Source organism: Heliangelus exortis, chromosome 10 (assembly GCF_036169615.1).
Source record: "Heliangelus exortis chromosome 10, bHelExo1.hap1, whole genome shotgun sequence".
In the NCBI taxonomy this organism is placed as follows: domain Eukaryota; kingdom Metazoa; phylum Chordata; class Aves; order Apodiformes; family Trochilidae; genus Heliangelus; species Heliangelus exortis.
This window is the reverse complement of record NC_092431.1, coordinates 16,436,196-16,463,647: the sequence shown is the minus strand read 5'-3', so window position 1 is coordinate 16,463,647 and position 27,452 is coordinate 16,436,196. Positions and strand designations below refer to the sequence as shown.

The window sequence follows — 27,452 nt, the reverse complement described above, 5'->3', positions numbered from 1 at the left end:
TACCTCAGGCGTCCCTCCGGCGGCGTCACCCGGAGATGGCGTCACCAACCGTCTGACACCGCCCCCCCCGCCCCGCGGCCGGAGGCGCCGCTCTCTCTCTTTCTCTCTCTCTCTCCGGATGGGCGCCTTTGCTCTATGGTGAGCGTCCTTCCCTCCCCTCTTCTCTATGGTGCCCGGCCCAGGCCCCTCCCTGCGGGGGCGGCGGCCATCTTGCCGGGTAGCGGCGGCGGAGCACGCTGCCTGCCGGGACACGGGGCACGGGCAGCGCTTCCCCGCTGCGGCGCGGCCGGGGAGCGGAACCGCCCCGCTCTCGCTCTCCTATCTCCCGGTAAGGAGCCTGCGGCGGGGGCGATCGGCGTTCTCTCACGGGAGGATGGGGTCGGGAAAGGGCCCCCTCCCCCTGCCGCAGCCGCCCGGTTTCCCCTACCGCCGGCCCTGCCCCCGCCGCTGGGCCCGGCCCGAGGGGCCGCTTCCTCCCGTTGCCTGCGCCTCGCCCCTTCCCACCGCGGGAGCTCCCGGCCTGCTCCCGGCTTGGCCCGGCAGCTCCCAGGCGCTGTTCCTCCGGCTCCGGGGCGGCCGGGCCGCACGCTGCGGGAGCCGGGGAATCGCTGACAGAGATGGGCCCGGGGCGGGCGGGCAGTGCCCGTGCAGGCAGCTCCTGGCTCTGCCCTTCTGTCAGCCTCCTGCCCAGGGGGAGGTGGAAGCCGCGACTTCTGCCGCAGGAATGGCTCCCCCAGGCTCCTCGCCTGGAGGTGGCTGCGGCCTGGGGAAGGGAGAGCCGGGATTTGCTTCTTGTGGAAACAGGGGGCTTTCTCTTACGGAGGGGAAAAAAAACCAAACGAAAAAACCCACCCATGTTTTACCTAATTTGGGGGAAGGTCCTTGCTTGTGTGGTGAAGAGATCAAGACTTCTGGCGGGTTTGATAAGGTGGTAGGGTTAGGCTGTTTTTTACAAGGTATGTGTAAAAACAAAAGAAAACCTTGGCAGGGCTTTCATGGTAGTGTTTCCTCCGTGGATTGCACTTGGTTCTTTCAACTCCAAGTTTCTGTGATGGTTTTCAAGTTCTAATGTAAGTTTCTCCCCCATGGTTTCCTATACTCTAGTCCCGAACCGTGAAATACTTCTGTAGTTTTCATGTGGCAGACTCCTAATTTATGGATTTATTCTCATGAATTTCACCTCGTGTTAAAAAGAAGGGTGAGGGATAATTAATGCTGCTCAGCACCAGCGAAACACACCCACTTCTTATGCTGCGTCAGTATATTTGACCATATGCTTTCATGTTAACATTGTATTTATTTTCATATGCATGCTGTGCCTTATGAGTAATGTGAGTCAAGTACAGCAGGAAGATTTGGGACTTGTTTAGACTTCTTTTTGTGTGCAGCCTCAGTTTCTAAAACCAACCTCAGAACCTTAAATCTAGACTCGTTCTTAATCGATTTTGTTTGTTCTTCTATCATGTACTGTTATTTCTGGTTTGACACAGTGATCTCCCTTATATAGTTTGAAAATCTGTTCCTTGTCTTTCATTTGCATTTTCTTGGGGTATTCTAGTTTTTAACTTTATTGTTCTTGTTATGGAGTGAGTGTATGTAGTCCATTTTCAATGGACTGAGAGATAATTCTTGAAGTTAATTATTTTCAGAGGAAAATGCAAATTCTGCTCATCCTTACTTCTTTCCACAGTAATTATCTCTGTGGTCTGATGCCCTCTAATTCATAATTCATACCACAATCTTAACTGTTTTTCTGCCAAGTAACTGAAGTATGGCTCAGTTCTGAACACAGATCTTGCCTCCACATAGCTGAGTTGGCTTTGGTGATGTTTCAGTCTTCACTTCTTTTTTTTCTTTAATGTTTCAATAGTCTGAATAGTTGAATGCAGCTGCAAATCCTTCTTGGTCACAATTGATTTGACTTAAAAAATTCTAACATAACTATAATGCATAAGACAAAAAATATTCTTAATGCAAGTACATTACTTTTTTTTTCTATGGATTGTACATTACTGCTGCCTTTTGTGACAGGTAGCAAGATCTGCTTATGTGCTGCTTTTTTTAATCTGATGTGTCAAAGCAGCAGCTGTCAGAGTGCCTAAGAATGATGACTTTAAATGCTTGTGATAAAGTTTTGTGTCTTTATTTTTAGACAAGTTTTAGTGTTTGCATTAAGTGTCGTAATTTGCCTTAATTGGTGGCTTTTGACCTTGATAAATCAGTACTGTCAAGGTTTTTAGAACTTTCCTAATTAGAATTAGAATTTCCCCAGCAGTTGTTATTCCTTCTCTGTTTTTCACCTGTGTCACCAGTCAGTCGTCCTAGAAAAATTTACTGTTTTCACTCCATCATAATTCACTAAGTCAAAATATCAAATTAATATTTTTAATATTTTTGTTCTTTTTTTGTGTGTGTGCTGTTCTTGATTTGGAAAGGAGAGATAGAGGCATGAATTTAAATGCTTCTGAATACCAGTTTCTCCTGCCCTTAAACTGCTGACTCTCCTCAACAATTACTGTATGCTGTATTGTAGTGTGGCTGTGTTGTATGTGTTGCTGCTCTGTGTTCAGTATATTTAGGGTTCTGTTGTCTGAATTTTGAAATTGGACTATCCTGTTTGCTGTATTAAGTTGAAAGCCACCAAAGTACCTGCATAAAAATTTGTAACTTGAGTTCAGTCTGGGTTTGGACAGGGTTGTTTAATTCACCTTAAACTGTCAGTTCTAAGTAGAAATCATTATTATTTTATTTTGTGGGCTGTTAGGATTGTAGACATCGAGACAGTTCTGGAAACACTGCAAAAGTAACAGAAGTCATAATTTTTTTATTTTTTTTTTTTTTTCTTTTTTGTTTTGGCAAAGGTTTAAGAGTTCTGGAGACTTTTGGATAAACTGACACTTCCATCATGTAGCTGGAAGCAGCATGGCATGAGTGTGTGTCTCCATGTTGGTTCATTGGTTCTGTTCCCCCCCCAGGTACTTTATAAATATAGTTTGATGTACTTAGGTCTGTAACCCCTTCAAAACATCACCACAGATGCTGGATGTTTGCCCACATAAACTACAGGGAAAAAAAAATTTTAAACACAAAACCAACGTAGCCTGCTCTGTTAGTTACTGACCCAGTCAGTCTGATTATCCCACCAAAACTGGGCTGCAGCTTGCACAGGTAGGTGGCAGAAACTTAACTGTTTCAAGCCATCTTTGACTTGTTTTTTTATAGCAGCCTCCATCCCATTCTCCTGCTTCATCGTGTGAAGCTGCACCCAAGCTGGAGGGAGGATGGGTGAGGGGAGAGCCCTGCCTGCTATCTGTACTGCTCAGGCTGGAAACTCCAGCTGGGGGTGGGAGGCTGGGGAGGGCAGGAACCTCTTGAGGATGGCATCTCTGTCTTCTAGAGCTTGGTAGAGGTAGTTCTCATGCTGGCTGGAGGTAAGATAAGTGGCAGGGAGAACCCTGCCTGCAAGACAGAGAGTGTGGTCTGTCTGCTCGGGGTCCTTAGCCACACAGGGTTGTTGAGTTGTTGGGGAAAGGACTCTTGGCCTGGACTAGGGGTGTAATTGCAATATTCAGCCCTATTTTGTCCATCTGGTCTGCTGCAGAACTGTAAAATAAATTTTTAAATGTTTTCTTTTGTTGTTGTTTTTAAATAGTCATTTATTTAAAAAGATCAGCTCTGTTATTAGGGCTTTTTGCATTAGGAAGTGTTCAAAACTAAAGAAAAAATTCAGAATACTACTAAAAGTAGAAATTGTCACAGTTGGATTGACAGCATGACTAATATTCCTTTATATCTGATGAAGAATATCTTTGAACATTAAAAATACTTTGGAAATTGAAAAGAGGGGTAAGATGACTGCTTTTAGAACGAAACACTTAAGATATTTGTAACTATGGTAATAATGGATTTAAATATACTGTAGCATGGCCATTTCTGACCTTTACTCCCTGTTAGATGCAGTCTCTTTCATATTACAGTAGTTTGTTTAGGGGAAGGATGGAGTTTAAATGTGACAAACGTGCCATACACCTGTTTCACTCTTGCTTCCTTCAGGAGGCTGAAAGTCCCAACCTTTCTTCATAGAACAGGCATTTGTCACTAATAGGCTGTCAGCCACTGCAGGATGCCTCAGTTAGGTTGAACAAAGATGGAAAACCAACAGGAAATATGTTCTTTAATAAGAAATGTTGGTACAAGGTGTGTGTGTGGAACCCTGAACTATTTCAAGACTCCTTTCCAGTTCTGTCTTTGAACTACTGACACCTATTGCCTTGAATTGAACTTATTTTCAATTGATGTCTGTAGGGCTGCTGTTGAGCTGGAAATGCTTTGTAATTTTTACATCCTCTCTTCAGACCTGAAAGTAAATCTTTGTCATCTAATATTCTGTAAACTTCCAAGAGCCTCCTAATTCAGTTGTCTGTGTTGTTTTGGAGCAGGAGCAAGTGGAGTTTTCCCTAAGCATGTGTTACCCCTAGAAGACATTGTCATTCTAAGTCCCAGTCCTATGTGTAAATATAGTAAAGGAAATATAAATCTGCTTTAAAATAGATTATACCTTTTTTTATCTATCAAGAGAGATAAAATTATTTGTCCTTCCCTGCCTTCTGCTACAGTTGTTGACGTAAACTCCCAGTACAATCCAGTGTAAATATCCAAGCAAGAGAAGAGACACTTATGTAAAAGCATACAAGTAGTAATGTCACCTTTTTGGCTGGAATATGTTATGAAATATTTTGTAGGCATTGATGTCATGTTAGGAAGTGTGGAATGTAAGTGTAGTTACTGAAAAATCTAATGAAATTCAAGATAACAGAATGCAACATCACCACGTGTGTCTGTTCACATTGTCTGGATTACTTTTCTGCACATAACCAGAAGCTTTAACTTTGAAAACTGGTTTAAATTTTACAGTATTTTAATCATTTATCAAAAATATCAGAACTTTGCAGAACTAATATTGTAATCAGATTAATGGAGTTATAGTTGTAGTCACCATTAGACTTCACCAGACACAGTAGCATGGACAAGGTGACTTTACACAAGGCAGCTTGTGAAGCTGAAATTTGCAGCAGCAAAGATTCTTCTCTTCATACTGCAACGTGCTCGTCTGGGAAACAAACACATTCTCAGATATTACAACAGTTCTATTGTCCAGTGGAGAAACAGTAATGGAACCGAAGGGTGATGTTAATTTACACATCAGTACTTTTACTATTGTATCTGAGACATTCCCCTGTTTGCCATCTTGCTAAAAAGAGGAAAAAAATCAATTCATCTGGGCTTTTTTCATCTCTGAACTCTGATAGTAATAACTTCGGATCTCTATGTTCTTTTCTGTTCTGTTAGCAATTACATTTCTTTTTTTCCTTAAGATCTGGAAGACTCCCACTACTCCTAATAACTGGTGTATGTGTTCAGCCCTAAACTGTGCATTATGGCAGACAAATTAACAAGAATTGCTATTGTCAACCACGACAAGTGTAAGCCAAAGAAATGCCGGCAGGAGTGCAAGAAGAGCTGTCCCGTGGTTCGAATGGGTAAGAGGTGTAATTTTATAGTGTTTAAGCAACTGGCAAAGTTTTAAATTGTGTTCTACTGAAAGGAACTGGTTTTCTCTAATTGCCAGTTTTTTCTGTCTGTCATTCATGCTTTTTTTCATAAAGCCTCTAGAAATACCACAGAAAGCCTGAACAGTTCATAGAAATGGCACTTTTCAGGTCTTTGCATGATCTGAAGATTCTGTGAATGTTAATCAGTTGCATGTTCCTCTGTGGAATTTGATAGTACTCTCACTTCTGTCAATTCTGATTTATCAGAACCTTTCCTGAGCTAATGTTATTCTTTTTCACCAGGAAAACTTTGCATAGAAGTCACATCACAGAGCAAAATAGCATGGATCTCAGAAACACTTTGTATTGGTTGTGGTATTTGCATTAAGGTAAAAGGCTGCTTTAAATAAAGTAATGAAATTTCTTGGTTATGGCATTATATTTGGTATTGTATACTGTAACTTCAAAAAGCAATTTCCCTGAATTATCTGACCTCATTAACTGTAAATGTTTATTGCAAGTGATGTACTGTGTCAGTTTACTGAACTGGTTGGGTTGCAGGGTATGAGTTGGAACTTTTTGTGACTATAAACACCTGGCAGTAAAAAGCTGTTTTTGTAAAAGAGCTAGAGAATATATGCAGTGTGTTTTATTTGTACTTGTTGACTAACAATTGAAATTGCTAACTGTTTAATTTGAAAAATGTGGTATGGAACTTTTTTGGAAAGCTGACTATGAAAATGAAGTAGTCCCATAAAAATTCTTCTAACAATATGTAAAGGCAAAGCTGGGTGCAGTATAGAGCATAGTATTTTGTTAACACATTTTTTGTGTACAGTAGTAATTGATAAATTTATTTCTATTACAGAAATGTCCTTTTGCAGCCTTGTCAATTGTTAACTTACCCAGCAACCTGGAGAAAGAAACAACACATAGATATTGTGCCAATGCCTTCAAACTTCACAGGTATTTTATTTTTCAAAACCATGTAAAAGAGATTAAAAATTCAAGGTTTTGATTGTCTAAACTGATGCACATCAAGGTGTTCCTGGTTACTGCTTCAGCAGCTTACTTTATGAATGTTAATCACTTTTTTCCTTATTAAAAATTTTTGTTTTGTTTTGTTTTGTTTTACAACCTTCTGCTGTTAATGGTATTGGCAAGTCAACTAAGTAGGCTGAAATAATCCTAAAGTCTGAAAAAATATTGTAACATTTACTCTACCACTAAGTGTTGGTGTCTGATGGCATTGATATAATCCAAATCAATCCATGTTGTGTACAGGTTGCCTATCCCTCGTCCAGGTGAAGTACTGGGATTGGTTGGGACCAATGGGATTGGAAAATCAACTGCCTTGAAAATTCTAGCAGGAAAACAGAAGCCAAATCTTGGAAAATATGATGTATGTATCAGCAATAAAATAGAGTTAGCATTAGAGATAGATGTGGTTATTCCTCCAGATTTGCATATCTGTGAATGCAATACAGTTTGTGAGGGCAGTGGCACTTTGCCTATTAACAGCCAGTGACCTATCTGAACTTGTTAATAAAGCCTTTTTTGCAAATTCCATATATCTTTCAAGAAAGATAAGGATACTAATTATAATTATAGCTCACTAATGATAGATATCAGAGGGGTGGGCTTCTGTCTTTAAGTCAGACTTAGGGTGTTCAGTGGGTTTTTTTATACCAGTCCTTAAAATTGTCAGCTTTTTCTTTTTTATCTTGCACAGTGTTACCACTTCCCTATCAAGGGATTTAAGTAGCTTAAGTTTAGGGGTGAGTTTTTTCTAAGTTCAACATTATGTTTATTTGAAAGTTCTGTCTGTGAGCACTTAACATGTATCCTTGTGATCTCTTAAACTTTTTTGTCTTTGATTCTTTTGAAGATGAACTTCTGCAAAGTAAGTTGATACCATGTTGTTGAAGATATATCTCACTGTACACTTGGTTACTCATTTCTGAAAATCCTGTTTCTTCATGTTTCTAGATGCTTAGAAATTTTAAAAGTATTTTTTGAGAGATGGATGTAGAGCAATTTATAATCTGCTGATCTTTCATGAGACATCACAATCCATTTTCCTATGTATTTACACTAATTCAATTTGAGAAAGCAAAATTATTTGCAGGGGTTTGTTTACCTATCACTACTCTGAAGAGCAAATATTTGTAGAGAAAACACATAAATAATAACTATTGAGAATCTTGTTACCAGATGGTATTTCAGTTATCACCTTCTCAACTTCGAATTACATGGTGACAATTGAGTTCTGATGCCCACCTTTGTCCATCAGGAAGGACTTGTAGGAACAAATGTGTTCAAACTTTCTTGATCAGTTTTTTTACCTGAAAGAGTAATGTTATAATAAACTTTATTTATTGTCTTCTACTTAAACTCTAAAGAAATAATAACTTCCCGGATATGTCTTCCATTCTTTCAAGTTTGGTTTATATTATTTTGTGGACTTCTTCTTTCAGGTGATAGTATTGCAGGAATAGCAAAACTTTTGCCTTTCTGAATGTGTACTTAATTGAATTTCCATGCTTCCAAAATCAGACTTTCCTGGGAAGAGCCAAATCATAATGAAACACATGGTATGAATTCCATGTTGCTTCTGCACTAAAACTAATTAAGCATTTCCTCTGTGTATTTGCTTGTTTGGGAAATGTGGCTGTGTCTCTCCCTTTCTGTATTGTTTACCATGAAATAAATTACCTAAGAACCATTCAGAGCAGGATGTTGTATAAAACAATACTGTACAAGTTTTTATATCTTGTCTTCTATTTTGTTTCCTTAGAAATGTTTGTTGGAAGCAGAGATAATGACCCAAATTTATTGCATATTTTGTGCAATCCAGTCTATAATTTTCCCCGTGAAGAAGTTTCACTCAAAGTTCCTTAACTATCTAAGAATAGTTTTGGATGTCCTAGGTGAAAGTTTAAAATGCTTTTTCTTGAAAAGGCTAGTGACACCTGGAAAAAAATAATCTGAACTTCTGCTCTCCCTTTTGCAGTTTTATACTTTTTCCATTTGTCTCAAATGGATAATTTGCAGAGGCAATACAAAATTTTGATAGCTAGCTTTTATCCAGGATATTTATTTTTTTTAACCCTGCAGGCATGTTCTATTTGCTGTATTGATTGAAATTTTAAAATTGGATCTTTTTTTATGGTTTTAGAATGGTGTAAGTAAACACAGGCTTTAATTTTGTCACAGGATCCACCTGACTGGCAAGAAATTTTGACTTATTTCCGAGGATCTGAATTACAAAATTATTTTACCAAGATCCTGGAAGATGACCTGAAAGCTATCATTAAACCTCAGTATGTGGACCAGATCCCTAAAGCTGCAAAGGTGAGAAATTGCATGAGCTAATAGGAAGCTGGGAGCTTCTCCTGTAATACTTGTGTTTAAAGATATTATTTAACAGTGTAATTCAATGTCAAAAATCCACTACTGTCTGAAATTTTTCATGTTGAAATAACCTTGTGGGGTTTTTTATTATTTATCACTCAGGGAACAGTGGGATCAATTCTGGATAGGAAGGATGAAACCAAGACACAAACTGTTGTATGTCAGCAGCTTGGTAAGTAATTTTGTAGAGTAAAGCATTTGAGAAAGTCATAAATCTACTGAAAAAATAAATTTACTACTAATGTGATAGTAGATTTAAATTATACCTTTTTTTAAAAAAAAAGTTTTAATTTAAAGCCTAGAGGTTGCTGGAAGTATATCTGAACCAGTGCAAATAATACCTCCTAGTGGCAAAGGCAGTTAATTGATAAATGCCAGTCAACAAAATCTAATGCAGTTTTTATTTCATGGTCGAAAGTGTTGATTTTTAAATCTGGAAAAATCCCAATTACCATCTGCACCTCTTGCTTGTTTATACAACTCCCAAAATCTTACCATGAAATTATTGCATATAGAAAATATGAAAATACAGTCCAAGGACAAAAAGACTACCCCCTCACCCTCCCAAAAAAAAACCAACCCAACCCTGTATGTAGTTAATTATAATGGGAGTAATAGTGATTTTTGAGAAGAATATCTGCATGGTTCAGCTTGGGGAATTTTTTGTAGGTGTTTTGAATTAACAACAGAGTTTTTTCTGGTAGATGTGGGTGGTAAAGGTGGGGCTGCATCGTGCCACCAGGAGCATGGTCTTTGTGTCTCTCTTAGCTTACTGGTGAAACAGTCTGTCCTTGCAATTTGCTGTTGGTAAGCTGAGGAGAAAGTACTGACCCCAGCCATCTGCTGTAACATCTGTGGGACTGGGTTTTCCTGAAAATCAGAAATGTTCAGCCAAATCTAACAAGAAACTCTTCTAGAACTGGTTTAGTTTCTTTTAAGGGCCAGAGAGCTTTACACATGGTGGAAGCATATGGTGGAAAACCAAACAGAAAAGTAATCCTGCAAAATAGTGATGCAGCCATACAGTTCATCAGCTAATGCTGCAGAGCAGCTGTGACTTAGAGAGCATTTCCATGCCTCTGTATAAATTGAACACTTACTCCACTTCATTCTGGTTTTTCCTCTGTGTAGGATTTCTGCTGTGGTTATACATGTTTCTGTAGGTAATACAAATATGAATTGTAGTGTTGGTTATAATATATCTGAAATTAACCACCTATTTGCAGACTTAACCCATCTGAAAGAAAGAAATGTTGAGGACCTTTCAGGAGGAGAACTTCAGAGATTTGCTTGTGCAGTTGTTTGCATTCAGAAGGCTGATATGTATGTTTAATTTACTTCTCTTCACATTGCTTCTAATAATCTGCCTCAGAATATGGTCCTCTAATTTACATTTATTGTTAGGAGCAACACTTTTGTTTGAAATGGATAAGAAAAAGGATTTTTTTTTTAATGTTTTTACCAACTCGGCAACCAAGATCCATACTTTGTATATAATTTCTGGGGTTTTTATACTTTAATTTATCTGGTTGGAAATAGCTAATTTCAAAGGCCAGCATTATATTTCAGATTCTCAACTTCATAAACTTTCTCTAATCCCACATAAATGTATACATAAATGTACACATAAAGTGTACCTCACTTAGCCTGTCTGAATAAGAAATGGACAGATTCCTCCTGACCTCTGGGAACTTCTGTGTCCCTCTTGCAACCAGCAAAGCCCTGCTGTGTAGTCTGAGCTGTTTCCTGGCTCCTTTGGACTGAGAAAGAAAGATAGAAGAATCATGGGTGGTTTTGGGTGTAGTGAGAAGTGTCCATGCCCATGGCAAGGGGATTTGAACCTGATGATCTTTAAGGTCCCTTCCAACCCTAGTCATTCTGTGATTCTATGGTTAAGTTTGATTTTTTTTATTTTTGTTTGTTTGTTTTGTTTGGGTTCTGGTTTTCCTTGGGGGTTTTATGGTGTCTGAGGGTTTAGGGTGGGTTTCCTGGATTTTTTAGTTGTTTTTTCTCTTTTGGAAGAACTTCTTCCAGTCTCCTGAAGTATATCTGCACTTTTTAGTTAATGTTAAATTTAATCTGAATCAGGACTGAGTGCATGGGATGCCTGACTGACTGATGATTTCTTGTAACATTGGTTGGTGACTTTGTCAAAGTTTTTGGCAAAGTGATAACCTCAGACCATTTAACAATTTTGCATGACAGTCAGCAGAGGTTCAAGGTGTCAATGTGCAATTCTCTTTTTTGTTTCAATATTAATTATGACAATATTGTTTATTTCTGTGTGCTTAGTGGTTGAAATGTTAGTATGAGGTTTTGAAAATGTAGAAAGTGTGCATTCACTAAGACTTCACTCTTTTTTTTGGGGGTAGCTTCATGTTTGATGAACCTTCTAGCTACCTAGATGTCAAGCAGCGCCTGAAGGCTGCCATTACCATTCGATCCCTAATAAACCCTGACAGGTAAATACAAACTTTAATTTTTTTTTTTAAAGGCTATACTGTAATAATAGATAACTTTCCAGAAGGAGTAAACATCTGGCAGTGCTGACTTTGCAGTGTGGTACACTAATAGATGTTTTACAATATTCTAAGACAGTAATAGTCTGTTATTTTGTGTTTTGGAAATTTGGTTTCAGTATTGGAGTAAATTTTGTAATAAATATGTGAAAATACAGGTGTTTTTTTTTTCACCTGAATACTGCTTTCCATCTTCTTCTCAGAAAGAATTTTTTTTTCTTCAGATGTGCTAAATACTTTCATTCCAATCAATCAATCAATCAATATCCTTCAACTTGCTGTACATAAAGAAGGTGCCAGTTTACCAGGGAGACAGACGTTCAACTTGTCATTCACAAAGTCTGTTTATTGGACAGTTTAAAAAATGTTTATCAGAGATTTGAAATTGTTTATTTGGTATAAAGCTAAGAAACTGTATTACATTAAAATCATGGTGATAGCTTTCACTTACACAACATTTTTCCTTCTTACTCTTGTTTATTGGAGTCTAAAAACATCTCTCTGTCTCTGTGTTTCAGGTACATTATTGTTGTAGAGCATGATCTGAGTGTGTTAGATTATCTCTCTGACTTCATCTGCTGCCTCTATGGTGTGCCAAGTGCTTACGGTGTTGTTACAATGCCTTTCAGTGTAAGAGAAGGTAACTCTTACCATACTTCTCTTAAATATACCACAAAAATTATATGGGATTAAAAAATTATATGGAATGCTAGTTGTCTATTATGTGAATGTGTCTTCTTCCTGTTCCACATCAGTAAGTAGAAAATCAGTTTTATTTTGTGCAGAATTCCCTTTTTACATGATCCTAAATATGTAACTCAACCCCAAAGGCTTAATTATAAAATGCCCTTTGTTTCTTGCTGTGGATGTAATTTTGATACTTGCAGGTGTTTTTTAAATAGCAGAGTTACACAGAAGACACTGTATATATTAGGGAAAGGGCAGAAGACAGGTTGCACAGTACAGAGGTTTGTAGTGTGCAGCTGAATTAACCACACTTATTACACTGAGACTCAGTATTAAGTGTGAGAATGGGTGCAGCAGGAGATTTTCAGGAAGAGCTTCTGTAGCCTTTCTCAAATTTTAATATTTCTTCATTCAAGTTTCTGTCTCTTCTACCATGCCATTTAAAAGCCAACATACTCCTTATCTGGTTGGAATTTGCAGAGAAGAATTGTAATTCATCTGGGTTGCCTTGCTGTAGACCTTTTTAATCATTTTTTTCCTCTCTTCACAGGCATAAACATTTTCTTAGATGGCTATGTTCCAACAGAAAATCTTAGGTTTCGAGATGCATCTCTGGTATTTAAAGTGGCCGAGACAGCTAACGAAGAAGAGGTGAAAAAGATGTGTATGTACAAATATCCAGGAATGAAAAAAAAGATGGGAGAATTTGAACTGTCCATAGTGGCTGGAGAATTCACCGATTCTGAAATTATGGTGATGTTAGGGGAAAATGGTAAGTGCAGTCCTACTGCTTCTGCAGCCCTAAGTATGCTCCTAAAGCCTCTTCTTCAGTCTGGGAGCCAGGCTTCAACATCACTGGTTCTGAGTGGGTTGAACTGCTGCTTTCTTAGTGAAGGAGCCATGCTCTAAGCTTCCTCCTTGAATAGCAGGAACTTGGAAGTTACTCAGTGTTAATGATGCCATTGTGTTTGTCTGCTCCTCATTTCTGAGAACTTAGATGGCAGGATGATGATTGATAAGGTGAATTTAGCCACAAGTCAAGGCTGTTGTTGCTTTTGATCTCTCTTCCATTTGAAAAGCAAGTACTGGCAAGTGCTGCTTGCTGGACTTCTCCAAGCAATCTAATTTTAAAATGCACACTTTATGAAGTCATGTGGTTTGTTGTTTTCAGGAACTGGCAAAACTACGTTTATCCGAATGCTTGCAGGAAGACTTACACCTGATGAAGGAGGTAGAGCTTAATACCTTGCTTGAAACCTATTTTGAAGATCCTGGAGAGGCCCTTGTTTTCATTATAAATTTTATCTTTTTGTAGGTGAGGTCCCAGTTCTAAATGTCAGCTACAAACCACAGAAGATCAGTCCTAAATCTACAGTACGTTTAAGCCTTATTTATTAAGTATGGTATTGTGTTTGCTGCAAAAAGCATGTTCATAGTACACAGGTAGATTTTCTTTATGCTTGGAACAAAAAGCTCTGCTACTTCTACTTTTTCTTGTTTTCTTGTAGTGTGGTGCATAAAACTGAGTGGCAACATTCTTTCTTTTATAGGGAAGTGTCCGTCAGCTACTGCATGAGAAGATCAGAGATGCCTATACCCACCCTCAGTTTGTAACTGATGTGATGAAGCCTCTTCAGATAGAAAACATCATTGACCAGGAGGTATTCATTGCCTGAGACAGTATCCTGAATTTTCTTCTTTAATTCTCTGCCTGAACTAAACCATGGCCTCATTTCCCTTGCTCCCAATAGGTTCAAACCTTGTCTGGTGGAGAGTTGCAGCGTGTTGCTTTAGCTCTTTGTCTGGGTAAGCCTGCAGATGTCTATTTAATTGATGAACCATCAGCATATCTGGACTCTGAACAACGTCTGATGGCTGCTAGAGTCATTAAACGGTAAAGTATAGGGGATGGGGGGAAAATAACTGACATTTTCTGTATTTTTACAGTAAGTTTACATTAATCTGTCTTTTTTTTTAACTTTTTTCTGTTTCAGTTTCATTCTCCATGCTAAAAAAACAGCTTTTGTGGTAGAACATGATTTTATCATGGCCACGTATCTTGCTGATCGTGTGATTGTTTTCGATGGCATTCCTTCCAAGAACACCCTGGCAAACAGGTAAGAGAGGTGTTGGGATTAGCAAGCAAGATAAAGGAGAAAAACACAGAAATAAATTGTTTATCAGAAGCCAAAACAACACTCCCTGCCTCTGGAAATGTGCTGCATATCAAGTGATACAAAATGTCCTAGGGCTTTTGTTTGAGGCAAGGAAAAGCAAATGGCATTGACTCACACTTAAAGACTGCCCAGACACACAGCTGGGGTGTAGCTGGATAATGTAACCAAGCATTCAAAAACTAGACCTGTTCCTGGCTTAAAGTAGCCTTAAACAACTGTCCACCATTGCAATCAGAACAAATAAGTGGCATTGATTGTAAGCAATGATCAAAAGGACCATTTTTAAACTATGCTTACAAAAACAACTTTTCAGGCCTATTAAAAAATAGCAGTGTATTAAGGGTACCTGTATGCAAATCTTGTAGACTACAAGTCTTGACAGCAACACCTAACATACTGCCCAAGTTTTATTCTTTCAAAGCTGTCCCTTTGATATGTCTACTTTTGTTCCTGTAAATTTCATGTAAATTAGACTTTTGAGGAGCAGTCTGAATTGAAACAGGCTTTTAGAACAATATTACAACCAGTATTTAACACCAGTCAGATGAAGTGAGCGCACTGGTGTAATATCTTTCCAGCACACTGCTAGCCTGGTTGTGATGGTATCCCTTTTAAGAACACTTTTTTGAATTAAAATATAATCACTTTACTGTTTCTCATTGTCAGCACAGATTATGACCTTTCTTGTATCTTGCTCATGTGGGGTTTTGTGTTTTTTTTTCCTTTGTACATAAGTGTCCCTGCACACATTTGTGTGGATACACAGTAAATCACATGTTAAGAGCAGTCCAAAGACTTGCAGTGCCGTGCTGAGATACTGCTGAAAGAGTAGAAGTTAATGACTCCTTGTCTGAGACATGATTTGACTGAAAATGTAGCACATCAAGTCTTTAAAATACAGCTCCCACTTGTCTTACCAGATCTCAATGAGCTCAGGATGGAGGTGAAGCTGCCTGTAATCTGCATAGTTACAGAACTTCTGAAAATTTAGCTGAAATGTTCTTCTTTCTTAACAGCCCACAGACTCTTTTGGCTGGAATGAATAAGTTTTTATCTCAACTTGAAATCACTTTTAGAAGAGACCCTAACAATTACAGACCAAGAATAAACAAACTCAATTCAATCAAGGTAAGAGAGAAGCACCTTTACAGTAAAGAAGCTGTGACTGTTTAACATAAAGACAGGCTTTAAAATGAGAAACAGAATGAAGGCTAACCTGGTATTTTTGCTGTGCTGAAAGTCAGTACATGAAAAAAATACTAAGAGAAATAAGTAGAAAGGAGCTTAGATCAGTGTTTTTTATTTCAGCTACGTTCAACTCTGCTAAAAATTACTTCAAGTAACTTTAGCCTTTTTTCTCTTCCCAAGGATGTGGAACAAAAGAAGAGTGGAAACTACTTTTTCCTGGATGACTAAACGTTGAATCTCAGCATCTTTATAACTGGCATAGAGAAGTGCATATTGGAATCTAAGCATTTGTGAATGAGAAGGCTCAGTCAGGTTTTAGAACACTTAATCTTTGGGAGCTTAAAAATCTCTTGCTGCGTGTAACATCTGAGACCAGTAGCAGTGTAAATCCTAGTCTGAGTAAAACTGCCACTTTATATATTTTGGTGACACAGCCCTATTTTCAGTGTAATAATTTCAAAATAGACAACCTTGAAATTGTGCAAATGAGTCTCCTGCTTTTTCAAATTTTCAGGGAGGTTTTCAGTTCAGTATATCCTACTCATATATCATTTACTGACTGTACTGCCTCATTTTAAAAGTCTTTGAAGCTGTTTTATATACAAGAAGGAAGCTTACCAGGAATGTCAAGCTGCAGAAACAACTATTTTAAAAATCTCCCTGGATGAAGGTTCCACAAATAAATATCCTCCTAACTTACAGCTCTTCTGTGACACAGTGCAAAAGTTCTTGCATTACTAATTCAAAAATACATTTACATGATGTCATGCACAACTTTTCTTATGCTACAGAAATGAGCACACAAAAGATGGGAGTACAAAGATGACAGAAAGCCCCTTTAAATCTCTGCAAGCAGTAAATGGAGGACCACAATGGTATCTACACTGTTAAATCCCTCAGGGCTTGCTTAGTTCTCAACCTGAAAAACTGAAGGCCTCCTCTTTTTGAAATCCTGAATGCATTTCTGAATGGAAAAGTATTTTGATTGAAAGAAAAAACAAAACCCACAGCACATCCTCACCACCACCACGTCATTGCAGGAGTTTCAGAACATAAATATAATGTAGAAAAAAGTGAAAAGACAAACATTTATTTTAAGTAGGATTTTATACATGGCATGCATCTGAAAAGAAATTCATCACATTAACTATCACTCAAGTTTCCTGATCAAGGAATCAGACATAAATGGGAGGGTACCGTCACCTACAGGAGTATATACAGAGATAGAAAAATACACACAACAGTTAAATCTTACAGAGCAACAGAGCTGAGTGAATACTGTGCATGCTGCACTCTCCAAGTCTGGACAGCTGAAGATCCAAATTGCAAAGGCAACAGGAACACTTCAGAGATTATCGGAGTCAGAAGAAACAGCATCAGAACTCTGACACAGTGTAAAAATATAAGGCAGAAGCCACTTTCTTCTGAACTGTAGGGAAGAGCAGAGCACACCAAGACTCTCTGTCTTGCTTTTAAAAAGTAGTTCCAGCAAGGAGCTGTACATGCAAAACTTAAAATTTGCATCAACAGTGCAACAACAGAAGAATACTGAACAGTAGCTCAATCATACAAACTTAAAAAATGTAACATGTACTTTATGCATCTCTCCTTGCAAAATATCTAGGATTTGTCAGTGCATTAGTGTTAAAGTGGCATTAAAAAAACTTCTGCTATTATAACAGATGCAGAATTATTTTGGAAATGCATAGCATCTACATTTTTATTGTCTTTGTAATTATTCAGTTGGCATAGGCACCATTCTAGTCACACCAGCATTAAGAATTCTTGGTGGAAACAGCCATTCCTATCAGTTCATACACAGCTATTCTTGACTGCTTGTCTTGATTTTGATTTCAACAAAATTTTAAAATTCAAAAATATACCCTATGAATATTAAAAGGACTATATACAACATACCTAAGACACAGGGTTAGCTGGCTGCCATATGTGTAACACACTGAAGAGAAACATTCAAGTCTGACAGATTTTTTTTTTCTTTTGAGATGAAAGGCCTTTGGGTTGGAAGCATATCAAAGACAACAGTGCAGTAGGCTGAGAATTCCTTTAGCTCAGTTCAGAACTAAGGCATTGTATGATAAAATATACATTTTTATTTGGTGCAATGTTATCGTCAATTTCAGAATTCAGATCACCTCAAATGCTATAATTTGTCACTCTAGTAAAGATATGTATCCATCTTCTATCACAAACTCAAAGCTTTGTGGGGAAAAAGAAATACCAAACACTAAACCTATCTTGTTTTTTTCTAAATTGACATTGAGGAAAAACTGCTAAGCCAAACAAACTATAATCCCCAAGAAAACAACATAGGGTAGTTCACCTTCTCCTAGTCTTTACTCACCAAAAGTTAAACATATCCTCATGTTTTACTAAAAAGAAATATTTAAGATTTTAAACTGCTACTTCAAATTACTTTTCACATTTTAGAACTCTCAATTTTCCATTCTCTCTATGCTTGATGCCCCCTCTGATTATCTCCCAGTGTTGCCCTTCTTCTGTCATTCCTGTACGGCCTCCCTCTGAAGTTTCGCTGATACTGGTACCCATCATCCCTGCCCCTGCTGGCTGCTGGTCCTTTCCAGGCTTCCTCATTTCTTTGGAACTGGTATCCTCCCCTACTGGAATAACCCCACTCAAGCCTGGGCCTTCTGCCTCCATAGGTCTGGTTATAGAACTGCTTGGATCTACCACTTCTCAGCATATCAGAAACCTCACTCTCATCTTCGGAGCTCTCTTCCCTCGTTTTCTGTGCCCTGCTTTCTGGCTGCAGGTTACCAGCACCTTTGGAATCTCTGCCTTTATCAGCCTTGTCCTTGCGACTGCTGGGAATGCTGTTTCTCAGTTCATTTTTTGCTGGTTCTGCCAGCAGTGGGGAAGCATTGGGCACTGCTGTCCGCCTCTCAGCCCCCTGTGTTTGCTGCCCAGCTGCTTTAGCAGGAGGAGCTGCAGGACCTGTTTGCTCCAGCTGAGGCGCCCTGGCTGCAGGGTCCTTCGGGGAAGAGCATTCACTGCTTCCCACAGGGAATGGCACCGTGCTGGAGCTGCTGCTGCTGCTGCTGCTGTGAGGCTTCTGAAGCTGTTCTGCACAGTTTCCTACAGCAACTGGAGGGCTGCATTCTTTAGCCACATAGATGTTGGCAGAGGTGCTTGGTGTTGCCTCTTTGTCCTCAGGTGACATGACAACGCTGGGTCTTGCAACTGAATTTTCAATGAAACCCTGAACTGGGTACCCATACCAAAAATGAGGAAAGAAAGGTGGTGCTATTGGAACAGCCCCCAGGAAGTGATTGTGTCCAAAGGGTGGCTGTGGGAACACATTCTTCCCTCTCAGGGATTCCTCATAGCTTGCATGGAGAGCTTGCACTGGATTCTCTGATTCTACACAGACCTGTCCTTGACCTTCTGACACCTGGGCTGTAGGTATGATCAGAGGCAGTGATGGAGATCTGCTGTTGAGTTGTGGGATTTGACCGTTGGCTCTTGCCTCACTCTGAACAGCAAAGTGCATGTTTGTTCGTGCAGTTTCGTTCTCATTCTGAGTCGGTGGAGTCTCCTGGAACCAGGGGTTGTGTGGATAGACAGGAAGGGACACGTTTGGGTACATTCTACAGGCAGCTAAATAGGCCTGGTGCAGGGGGTACAAGTAAGAATGGGGTGCCCACATGGGACAACTGTATGCCTGCAAGACAGGGGAAAAAAAAAGCCAAAACAACTTAATTGGTCTGATGAACATTTAGATAAGTATAATAGCACACAGGTCATTTACCACTTTGAGATAGTTAATTACAGGAAATTGAAGGCTCATTTTATTTACCCTCACTGCCCTCAAGTCTAAATGTCTAGGACTCCACAATGATGTTCTCGTTTTTTGTTTTCCTTCTAAATGCAGTTGCAATGGGCAACAGTTAGGAGTAGTAAGAGAACCTGGTTAACAATTTCTATGTAATTCTATGTAATTACTTTGAACACATGATGCTATTTAGTCAAGCTTCAGCTCTGCAACTGAAGACACACATTTCACAGTCATTTTCCAGAATCACAATTACTAATCAGCCCTTTTCCCTGCTGGCTCACTTTTCAAAATTCTAAGGGGTAACAGTCAAAAGAAGAAGTCATACCACAAACCCATTTTCACTTGGAGAAAAAATAATTATAATTTCCCCTAGGACAATTTGTTAAGGTTGAATTCCTTATGTATACACAAACCCCACAGATCAGCTTTCTTAAAAGCCCACTCATAAAGTAGGGGGATAGGTGTTATTAAAATATACAGCACACATTCCAGCTACTGGTGGGAGTCACACAACGAACACCATTTTCAGCAGCAACTTTTTCTGTGCTGTTAGTGAGCACGAGCCATGTTTCACAGCACTCAAGCCCCCCACACCTCAGGTGGTAACCCCCTTCCCTTCCTCCTTACTTCACACTGGCCCTGCAGCACACACAGTGCTTTATGGTTGCATTGCTCAGAGCTCATAAGCAGACTCTGCACAGTGGCACACAGCAACTGACCCAACAGCAACACTGTACTATGTTTTTATAACACAATGTGCCAAATATGTGTATTTCAGGTCACACAGGACACCACGCAAGGCTGCTGGAGACAAAAGACTGAGTAAGAAAACACTGGAGCTGGTAGAGAGATGGCAGTGCCCAAAATCTGTCAGCCTTAACTGTGCCATCTGTGGAAACAGTCCCCAGATCAAAGCATCCTGAGAAGCCTACAGAGCCCTCCTCTGATGGGAACTGGTCAGTTCACTCTGAACAAGCAGTGGGAAGGGTGTGGATAACAGTGGCAGGATCTGGGACCAAAGCAGTGGGCTAGTGGGTACTGCAGGAAGTAGTCCCCAGGTGGCCGTGCTACACGGGTCACCGGCTGAAGAAAACAACTAAAGCACATGGAACTTTGGCCAGTAGATGGTGCTGGAGCAGGAAAATGACAGAATATATCCTAAAATACTACCAAGTACCAACAAGGAGTGTCACAAATCGCTGTTGGCTTAGGAAACAAATGCTCTTTAAATATATTGCAGTGACACTTGCTAATGACTTACACATTTTCTGTTAAGCAAAGAGGCTTGTGTTAGGTACACAGTTATCAAATCAGAATTTACTTTGTAAGTTGTGCTGAACATTCCCTCTTTCCATGCATAAACACCACAGAAAATCATTACTTATGGCCAAAGTCACGTGGATTAAGTCTGAGAGCTCTCAGCACCTTTTACAAAAGGGCTTCTCTGACAGAAAGTTAGAGAAGGTAAAAAAGGAACATTTTTATGTGCAGAAGAGAGAAGCTAAGCAAACAACTAGTCCTCACCAAAAACAGAAGAACTGTTGCCTTTTTTGGATGAGCCTCCTCCCCAACCACACACAGATTTGCACCACATAAACACATCAACCACTATTACAATTACTTAGAAACTTGCAAGTAAAATACTCTTGTCCTTAACCTGAGCAGAATGGACAGACACACAAGTTACTTAAGGGACTGTTCCCTGGGAAAAAGACATACTCAGTATTTGTTCTGCAGTGGCTCTGCCAGTACAGAGTCAAAAGGTCTTTTCCCCTGCTATCCACTGCTTCCTAAAGAACACAGACTCAGACTCTCAAGGCTTTACCTGTGAACCTGTACAGCACCATCTGTTGACTGTACAGTCACAACTGGAAACAGAGCTCTCACTATCACTGCTGGAGATAAGATTCACTACTGTTGACTTGCACTGCAGTGTGGACTACTGTTGGGATCCCAGTTAACAGAAGACAAGTATTTAAAATTTAAAGATGAATTTGAAGTGTACAGCTGCAGCAAACAAGCTTCCTCACTCTAAGTGCTACCAAATACAAGCAAATTCTATGGTGTAACAAACAAAAACATAAGATTGAAGAGTTACCTTCACACCAAGGTTGAAGAAAAATCTAAGAATACTCTTATCTGGGGAAAAAAAACAGAAAAAGATCTATGAACACCTAAAATACTATACTTAATCTGATCCAAAAATTAGTGCCTGCATAACGTTCCATTTCAGCAGAGAAACACCAGTATTCAGCTGCTGCTTACATGTCTTGGGTTCATTTGGGTGGGGGGTTTTGCTACAGTAAGATATGTAGAACTGTGTTTAAATTTCAGTTTTAATAGTTTGTGGAACTGAAGTTAGTTTTTAAAGTAACAGTTCAGTAAATAAACACTACTTTGCAGTCAGACGTGATACTTTATCAGCATATTCCATATTTTTAGAATACCAAACCCTCTATTTTCCCAGACCAGTAAGGAAATGCTCAACAACTTCCAAGTTTTGGTTTACAAGAGAAAACTGTCTACTGTAAAAGGAAACAGTTCTCCAAAGAAAATCCAAAGCCTCACGGTTATGGTGGGTCAAGCAAAGAACCACAAATTGATCTGATCAGATTTCCAGGTGTAACCACTTAAAATAATGGCAATGTTAGCAACACAATCTAAAGAGCTGCAACTGTATTCAGTGCTCCCACCCACACCTGAAATCATGCAATTTCAGCAGTTGGATCTTATGACACAGACAAACAACAGGACCAAAGAAGCTGTCTCTATCTACATTTCAAGTCAAGAAAACCAATAAAAAAATCCAGACCGTGTCGTCGCTTCTCACCTTTAGGCAAATCTTCCCCAGTATTGCACAGGGAGTAAGAGGGTGCAATGGCTCTTTCTCCCTTTTCACTAAAAGGGAATCCAGGGTATAGTGGATCCTGATAAGGATTCAGAGTCTGAGGCAAAGGCATTAAGGGCTGGTTAACTGCTTGTAGCGACACAGGAACTCCAGCAACTGGAGCAGATGTTACCTGAGCCTGTGACACAATAGAGTCAGGTCCTGTTGCTGGGGCTGCCATCAGTGAAGAAGCTGGTATTTGTGCTGAAATACCTAAGGGGAAAAAACAGCTCTCTCAACTCTGTACAATCACAGAAGAAAGTGACAGCAGGAAAGAAAGTTTCAACCAAGTGAAGGAAAGAATAAAATAGAAGCCATAGGAGGAAATTACTGACTCGGGAACTTAAAAATAAAAAGATTTGACTAAACACAGAAAATAGTTTTCAGGAAGGGTGAAACAGTTAAGCTTTCTCAAAATGGCTAAACCCTTCCCATATTTATTTTTCAAGTTCTGAATACCAGAAGAAAATAAACAAAAAACAGGGAAGAGGAGACTGAAACCTATATATGCATCTCTGCAGCTCTCATTCTGCCTAGTCACGTGCAGCCAATTCTGAATCTGACCTCAGATTAACTGGGCTACACATCTCCTGCCACAGATGCAGACAAGTATGACAGGCCTGTTACTGTATCATGTGAGCACATTATGCTGATTTGAAAGCTGTACAGATACACAGCAGCAGGAGAGAAAATCCAGCATCTGATGTAATGAGCAATACTGAATGTAAGCTAATTCCACACATCAGAAGATTTGCACAGCCCAGAAAAACCTTTATATTGGCTTTGCAGCTCAGGCCCAAATGGATCTCATTTGTTTCAGACCCAAGCTGAGTCCTTAGGGAATCAAAGAGCTTCAACACATACCAAGTTTCAACTTGCTGACAACATTTTCTACCTTAAGCAGATCCTCAGAATAATCCCCCTCAAAACTCGGTGCTGTTTCTCAGGAGAAAAATGGAGAGTTGAGCATGCATCCCTCTTCCACCTTCAGGCAGGGGTGAATTATACATATGAGCAATCAACTCTCATGAACATTCAGTAGTGAGAAATCATATTCCTATAAATTACTGCCTTCAGAATGTGAAGTTATTAGAAACAATTTCTCCTGGAGGCATCTACAATTTAGCAAGACAGCTGAAGTATTTTTCAGAGTTAGTAACTGTTTCTGATTTATGTTAATATTTCTTCAAACCTGCTGGTCCATAGGTTGCTGGCTCACTTGGCCAAGCTGGCACAATGGCTGGTACAGAAGGCACTGTTGGAGGTAAATGCACCTCAGAAAAAACTGGTGAGGGTGCTGGAGTTACACTTGGTAAGCATTCTGTCACGGTCTATGAAAACAAAGAGATCATGTTAAATAATTCTGAATCTCCATTGCTGGTGTCCCTGATATGTCTGACTTCTACCAAAAAGGGCTTGAGGACTCAGCATTATCCAGACCACCCTCATAGCAAAATATGAACCAGTGACTTATGAGGCTGTATACATGAAGAGAATGAGAGATACATCACACCCCTGTGTGAGGAACTGCACTGAGCTCTGCCCAGAACATGCCTGTACCACAGCCAGCCATCAGTGTTATAACCACCTCCAGAAGCATTAAATTTAGTCTCTCCCATCCAAAAAGAGAAGCCACCCCCACAAACGATTACCAATAACCTTAGAGAAATCTGAAGAACCAAAGGCAAAGAATTTAAAGTGAAAAGCATGGTTATCTTAGCAGAAAGATTTGAGATAACCCCTCTCTCAGAAGAGACAGGATTTACTTTCGCTTTTCTATCAAGAGTTGTCCTTTCATATTCTTTAAGTTGGACAAAACACATTCCTAACTGTAAAAATGGAATTTTAGCATAATCCCCACAGAAATTACCATTAACTAAAAGCCAGTATTATAATACATACGTGGCTGTGATGAAGCTCCCCTTTGTCTGAAGTCTCCTGACTGGAAAACTTTGAAATCAAACAAGCATTCCTTACTTGCTCAGCAAGAATTGAAGAATCTGTTTTTACTTGCTCCAAAGGAGATGAAACTTTTGGGTAACTCTCATCTTGACTGTTCTTCTAAAGCAAAGTTAAAACAACAGACACAGCTATTCTAGCAGTAGGATTTACTTTTCAATGAAGCATTCAAACATATCAAACCATACTACATACAAAGTGGGGTGAGCACCCAGTGACTATTATACTGATGTAACATTCTGCTCATTGAAAGGACAGCAAAGGTTAAAAGCCAGCAAGAGGCCACAAATCTTCACTGACCTTCAGAGACCATAGTAGCCTCTTAGCACAGTAGCTGTTAGTAAACATCAAATCTTCAGTGGTCCCATTATACTGAAAGTACAAACTGTACTGAGCAATTACAAACCCAAATTGCTGAGTGCTCTGGATAGCCCACGTTTTCTTGCACAGAAAGACTGTAAATATGGCTTAGAGGGAAAAGGAAAGCTGACAGCAATACAGGCCTCCAACTTGAGAAATATTTCACCAAAAGCTGTAAAGCAGCAGCAGCACTCACAGCTCTAAAGGCAGCTATTGCTCTGTTAATCATGTATCAGAAAAACAATCACATAAAAAAAAAAATTTGGTCTTTATTACCTCAGATGAATTTGGCTCAAGCTTCTGACTTAAGTGGATCTGCCTGGAATTTGATTCTGTAACACCAAGACATAATAACCCAGTAAATGACCAATGACACCATGTATGGCTGTCACAACTTAAGCCAGTTAAAGTTTGTCTTTGCAAAGTTGAACCTTCAAAACAAAACCTACCTCAGCACATATTACTTAAGAAAACTTAAAAACCGACTATTTTATCAACAATCAAAGCATCCTAAAATAAATAGGGCAGTAACAAAACAGCTACTTCAACCTGGGTTTTTAAAGCTCTACCAGAGTTCTTTACTGATGTTTAACAATTTCAGCAATGCTTAAGGGAAGCAGAAAATAAAGTCAGGTTCTCTTTAAACACACATAGTTCATCCTAAATCCCTCATAGTGAAAAAGAATTGTTTGTACTTTGATTAAATTCAAAATATTGTGATCTGCATTTCCAGATTCAAGTGTTTAAATAACAGAAACTCAATGTCTTGTCTACTTGTCTGCTTTTGACAGAGTATAAGACAGATCAATTTAGAAGTCTTCAGTGGTTCCAAAGATCTTGCAAGGTTTCAGAGCAATGCACAATGTTTAATTTCTTAAGCACCAGCAAGCACTTTGTGGGGGAGGTGATGAAAACATCCATGGCATAATCTTTCTATATTAACATCTGGAAAAGTTCTTCACATTCTAGATTGTGTTCAAATCTGGTTTCCACTGCTTCCCAAACAAAATCATCTCCTTAAGTTTAATAGTAGCACTAAACTGATACAGACTTTATAAAAGCTCAGTATATGCACCACCACAATAATACATAGTGAATTAAAACAATACCAATTATGAGAAATACTAGGAAGGAAGTACAGTTTATTCCTATTTTTAAACTAGTGTCAGAAGAGGGAAGGCAATTCAGAGCATCACAAACACCAGAAAGCTGGTACATGCCATGCAGCTCAGAATCTGACACTGTGGCAAAGAACTTTCTCTGTATCAGCATTCTTGCTTGCTATCAGCCACAGTCACAAAGCAGGAAAATATGTACCTTTTCTTTCCTAATTACACCTTTGCTACCTTGAGCCTAGCTTAGTTTTGGTACAATTACTTATGATAATTTTCCCCTCATTTTCTAAATTTCTGAACACATGCCCCATCTTGAGTAAATTCTGAATCCAGTAATAAAAGCAAGCAAACAACAACAAAAAAGGCTCGATCTAAAACCATTTCCTTTTACCTTTATCCTTCTGCTCTTCCACCTCTGATGTCCACTTGTTCTTTCTTCTGTCATTATTTAAGAACTTCTTCTGGTCTGAATTATCCACAGTCTGTGTTGCAGCCTGACAGACTGACTGATTCTAAAGTTGACAAAAGCAGAAACATGGATGTTTATAAGAAGTTCAATGACACTCTGCCATCATCCTGAAAGATACCATTAAGCCTTTGTGTCTCTGTGACAGGAAGAAGAGGGGAGGAGGGGGAGGAAGCAGTCCTGATCAATACAATTCAGATTCATCCAATCTTCCAATTCACTGCTAAATTTTGCAAAGTATCTTTCAAAAGCACTCATCAGTTCACATGAATATGACAAAGAAAAATTGCTTCACTCACACACTGTGTGCTTAAAATCACATCCTGCTTCCTCAGGTGAGTGAATAGAGCACACAGGTACCCACACCTCTGCCCATCAGGCTTCAGTCTTTACCTGCTCTTTGCAGCCTGGACAAGCTGCACATTTCTTCTCAATTACACCACTATAACTAATTAGTAATTCAAGGACTGAGAGATACTGCACTGGAAGTCACTTCCACAAAGCAAGAGACTTAAGGCCCATCTTTCACCTATACTCATTCTTCCCAGCCTGGTTTGTTTCTGTTTGCCTTGGATTTAAACCCAAAAAGCCTCACACATCTCTAGAATTTCAATGTGACCTAGACAGCAGCTCTTTACACAGGATCTGCTTGATCCCTGGATGTACTGAGACTCCAATCCACTTTAAAAACTGCATTAGTAGAAAAATCTCTCATACTCCAAAGGCTCAGACATAGACAAGTCCACTGAAGCCAGCTCAGCTCCACAACAGAAAAAGAGCAAGTCAGAGAAAGAATTTGCATTACTTATGACACCAGACATCTTGTATCACTAAAGTCTCAAGCTAAAAAGAAAAGTCACTTATAAATAAAAGAGGTTTTATGTGAACCAAATCAGAAACAATCACCTAGTCACTTGTATTAATTCAAGCACCACAGTGTCATTCTACTGAGCTGTTTCACAGCAAAGTTAAATTTCAGAGCAATTTCTCTCCTCAAAGAGGAGGAGATAAAAGATAAAGACAACATATGAGTAACTGTAGGGGTATGCAAAGCCTTCCAAAGAGAGGAGGAAGGTGAAAAAAGCAGCCCATGGCTTCTGAAGCTCACAATTTCACCCTATTTACATCTGTGTGTGGTGGACAAATTATTCCACAGAGAAACTACTAGGTAAGCATCTTATCTTGAATATATAAATTTTGTAGATTCACATCTTTCCACACAGCAAGTCCGTGTGAAGAAAATATTCTTAACTTTTAATTGTATTGCAGAGACAATGAACTAACAATTGCTAATTAAAGATTCGCAGACCAGCA

General features: G+C 39.2%; 3 protein-coding genes across 7 annotated transcripts in view; 1 reads left to right on the top strand and 2 right to left on the bottom strand.

Moving 5' to 3' along the window:
• Positions 1–153, bottom strand: part of ANAPC10 (anaphase promoting complex subunit 10) — a 36,445-nt gene extending 36,292 nt beyond the window's left edge. For both annotated transcript variants that reach the window (XM_071753743.1, XM_071753749.1), the window contains exon 1: positions 4–153. The gene's annotated coding sequence lies outside the window, so the exon portion shown is untranslated. The remainder of the gene's footprint in view (positions 1–3) is intronic.
• ABCE1 (ATP binding cassette subfamily E member 1) lies at positions 21–16,023 on the top strand. 2 transcript variants are annotated; one of them, XM_071753742.1, is made up of 18 exons: positions 21–138; positions 5,376–5,540; positions 5,856–5,941; positions 6,421–6,518; positions 6,837–6,954; positions 8,769–8,906; positions 9,069–9,138; positions 10,193–10,289; positions 11,339–11,428; positions 12,004–12,125; positions 12,723–12,944; positions 13,344–13,403; positions 13,488–13,546; positions 13,723–13,833; positions 13,924–14,066; positions 14,167–14,289; positions 15,366–15,477; positions 15,718–16,023. In XM_071753742.1, exons 2-18 carry the CDS (start codon positions 5,438–5,440, stop codon positions 15,763–15,765), a joined length of 1,800 nt encoding a protein of 599 aa, XP_071609843.1. In that variant the 5' UTR covers positions 21–138; positions 5,376–5,437; the 3' UTR covers positions 15,766–16,023. The 2 variants fall into 2 exon arrangements, with proteins under 2 accessions (XP_071609843.1, XP_071609842.1); XM_071753741.1 differs by lacking the exon at positions 21–138 and adding an exon at positions 186–328.
• Positions 16,024–16,611: 588 nt separating this feature from the next.
• Positions 16,612–27,452, bottom strand: part of OTUD4 (OTU deubiquitinase 4) — a 32,530-nt gene continuing 21,689 nt past the window's right edge. The window contains exons 16-23 of one of the 3 annotated variants that reach the window (XM_071753737.1): positions 26,064–26,184; positions 24,834–24,889; positions 24,141–24,299; positions 23,431–23,569; positions 22,372–22,451; positions 22,182–22,296; positions 21,450–21,490; positions 16,612–19,237 (exon numbers count right to left, since the gene is read on the bottom strand). In XM_071753737.1, coding sequence (XP_071609838.1) covers positions 18,008–19,237; positions 21,450–21,490; positions 22,182–22,296; positions 22,372–22,451; positions 23,431–23,569; positions 24,141–24,299; positions 24,834–24,889; positions 26,064–26,184 — 1,941 coding nt within the window. In that variant the 3' untranslated portion in view covers positions 16,612–18,007. Of the gene's footprint in view, positions 19,238–21,449; positions 21,491–22,181; positions 22,452–23,430; positions 23,570–24,140; positions 24,300–24,833; positions 24,890–26,063; positions 26,185–27,452 lie in introns of all 3 variants that reach the window. The other 2 variants (XM_071753734.1, XM_071753736.1) reach the window with 2 other exon arrangements.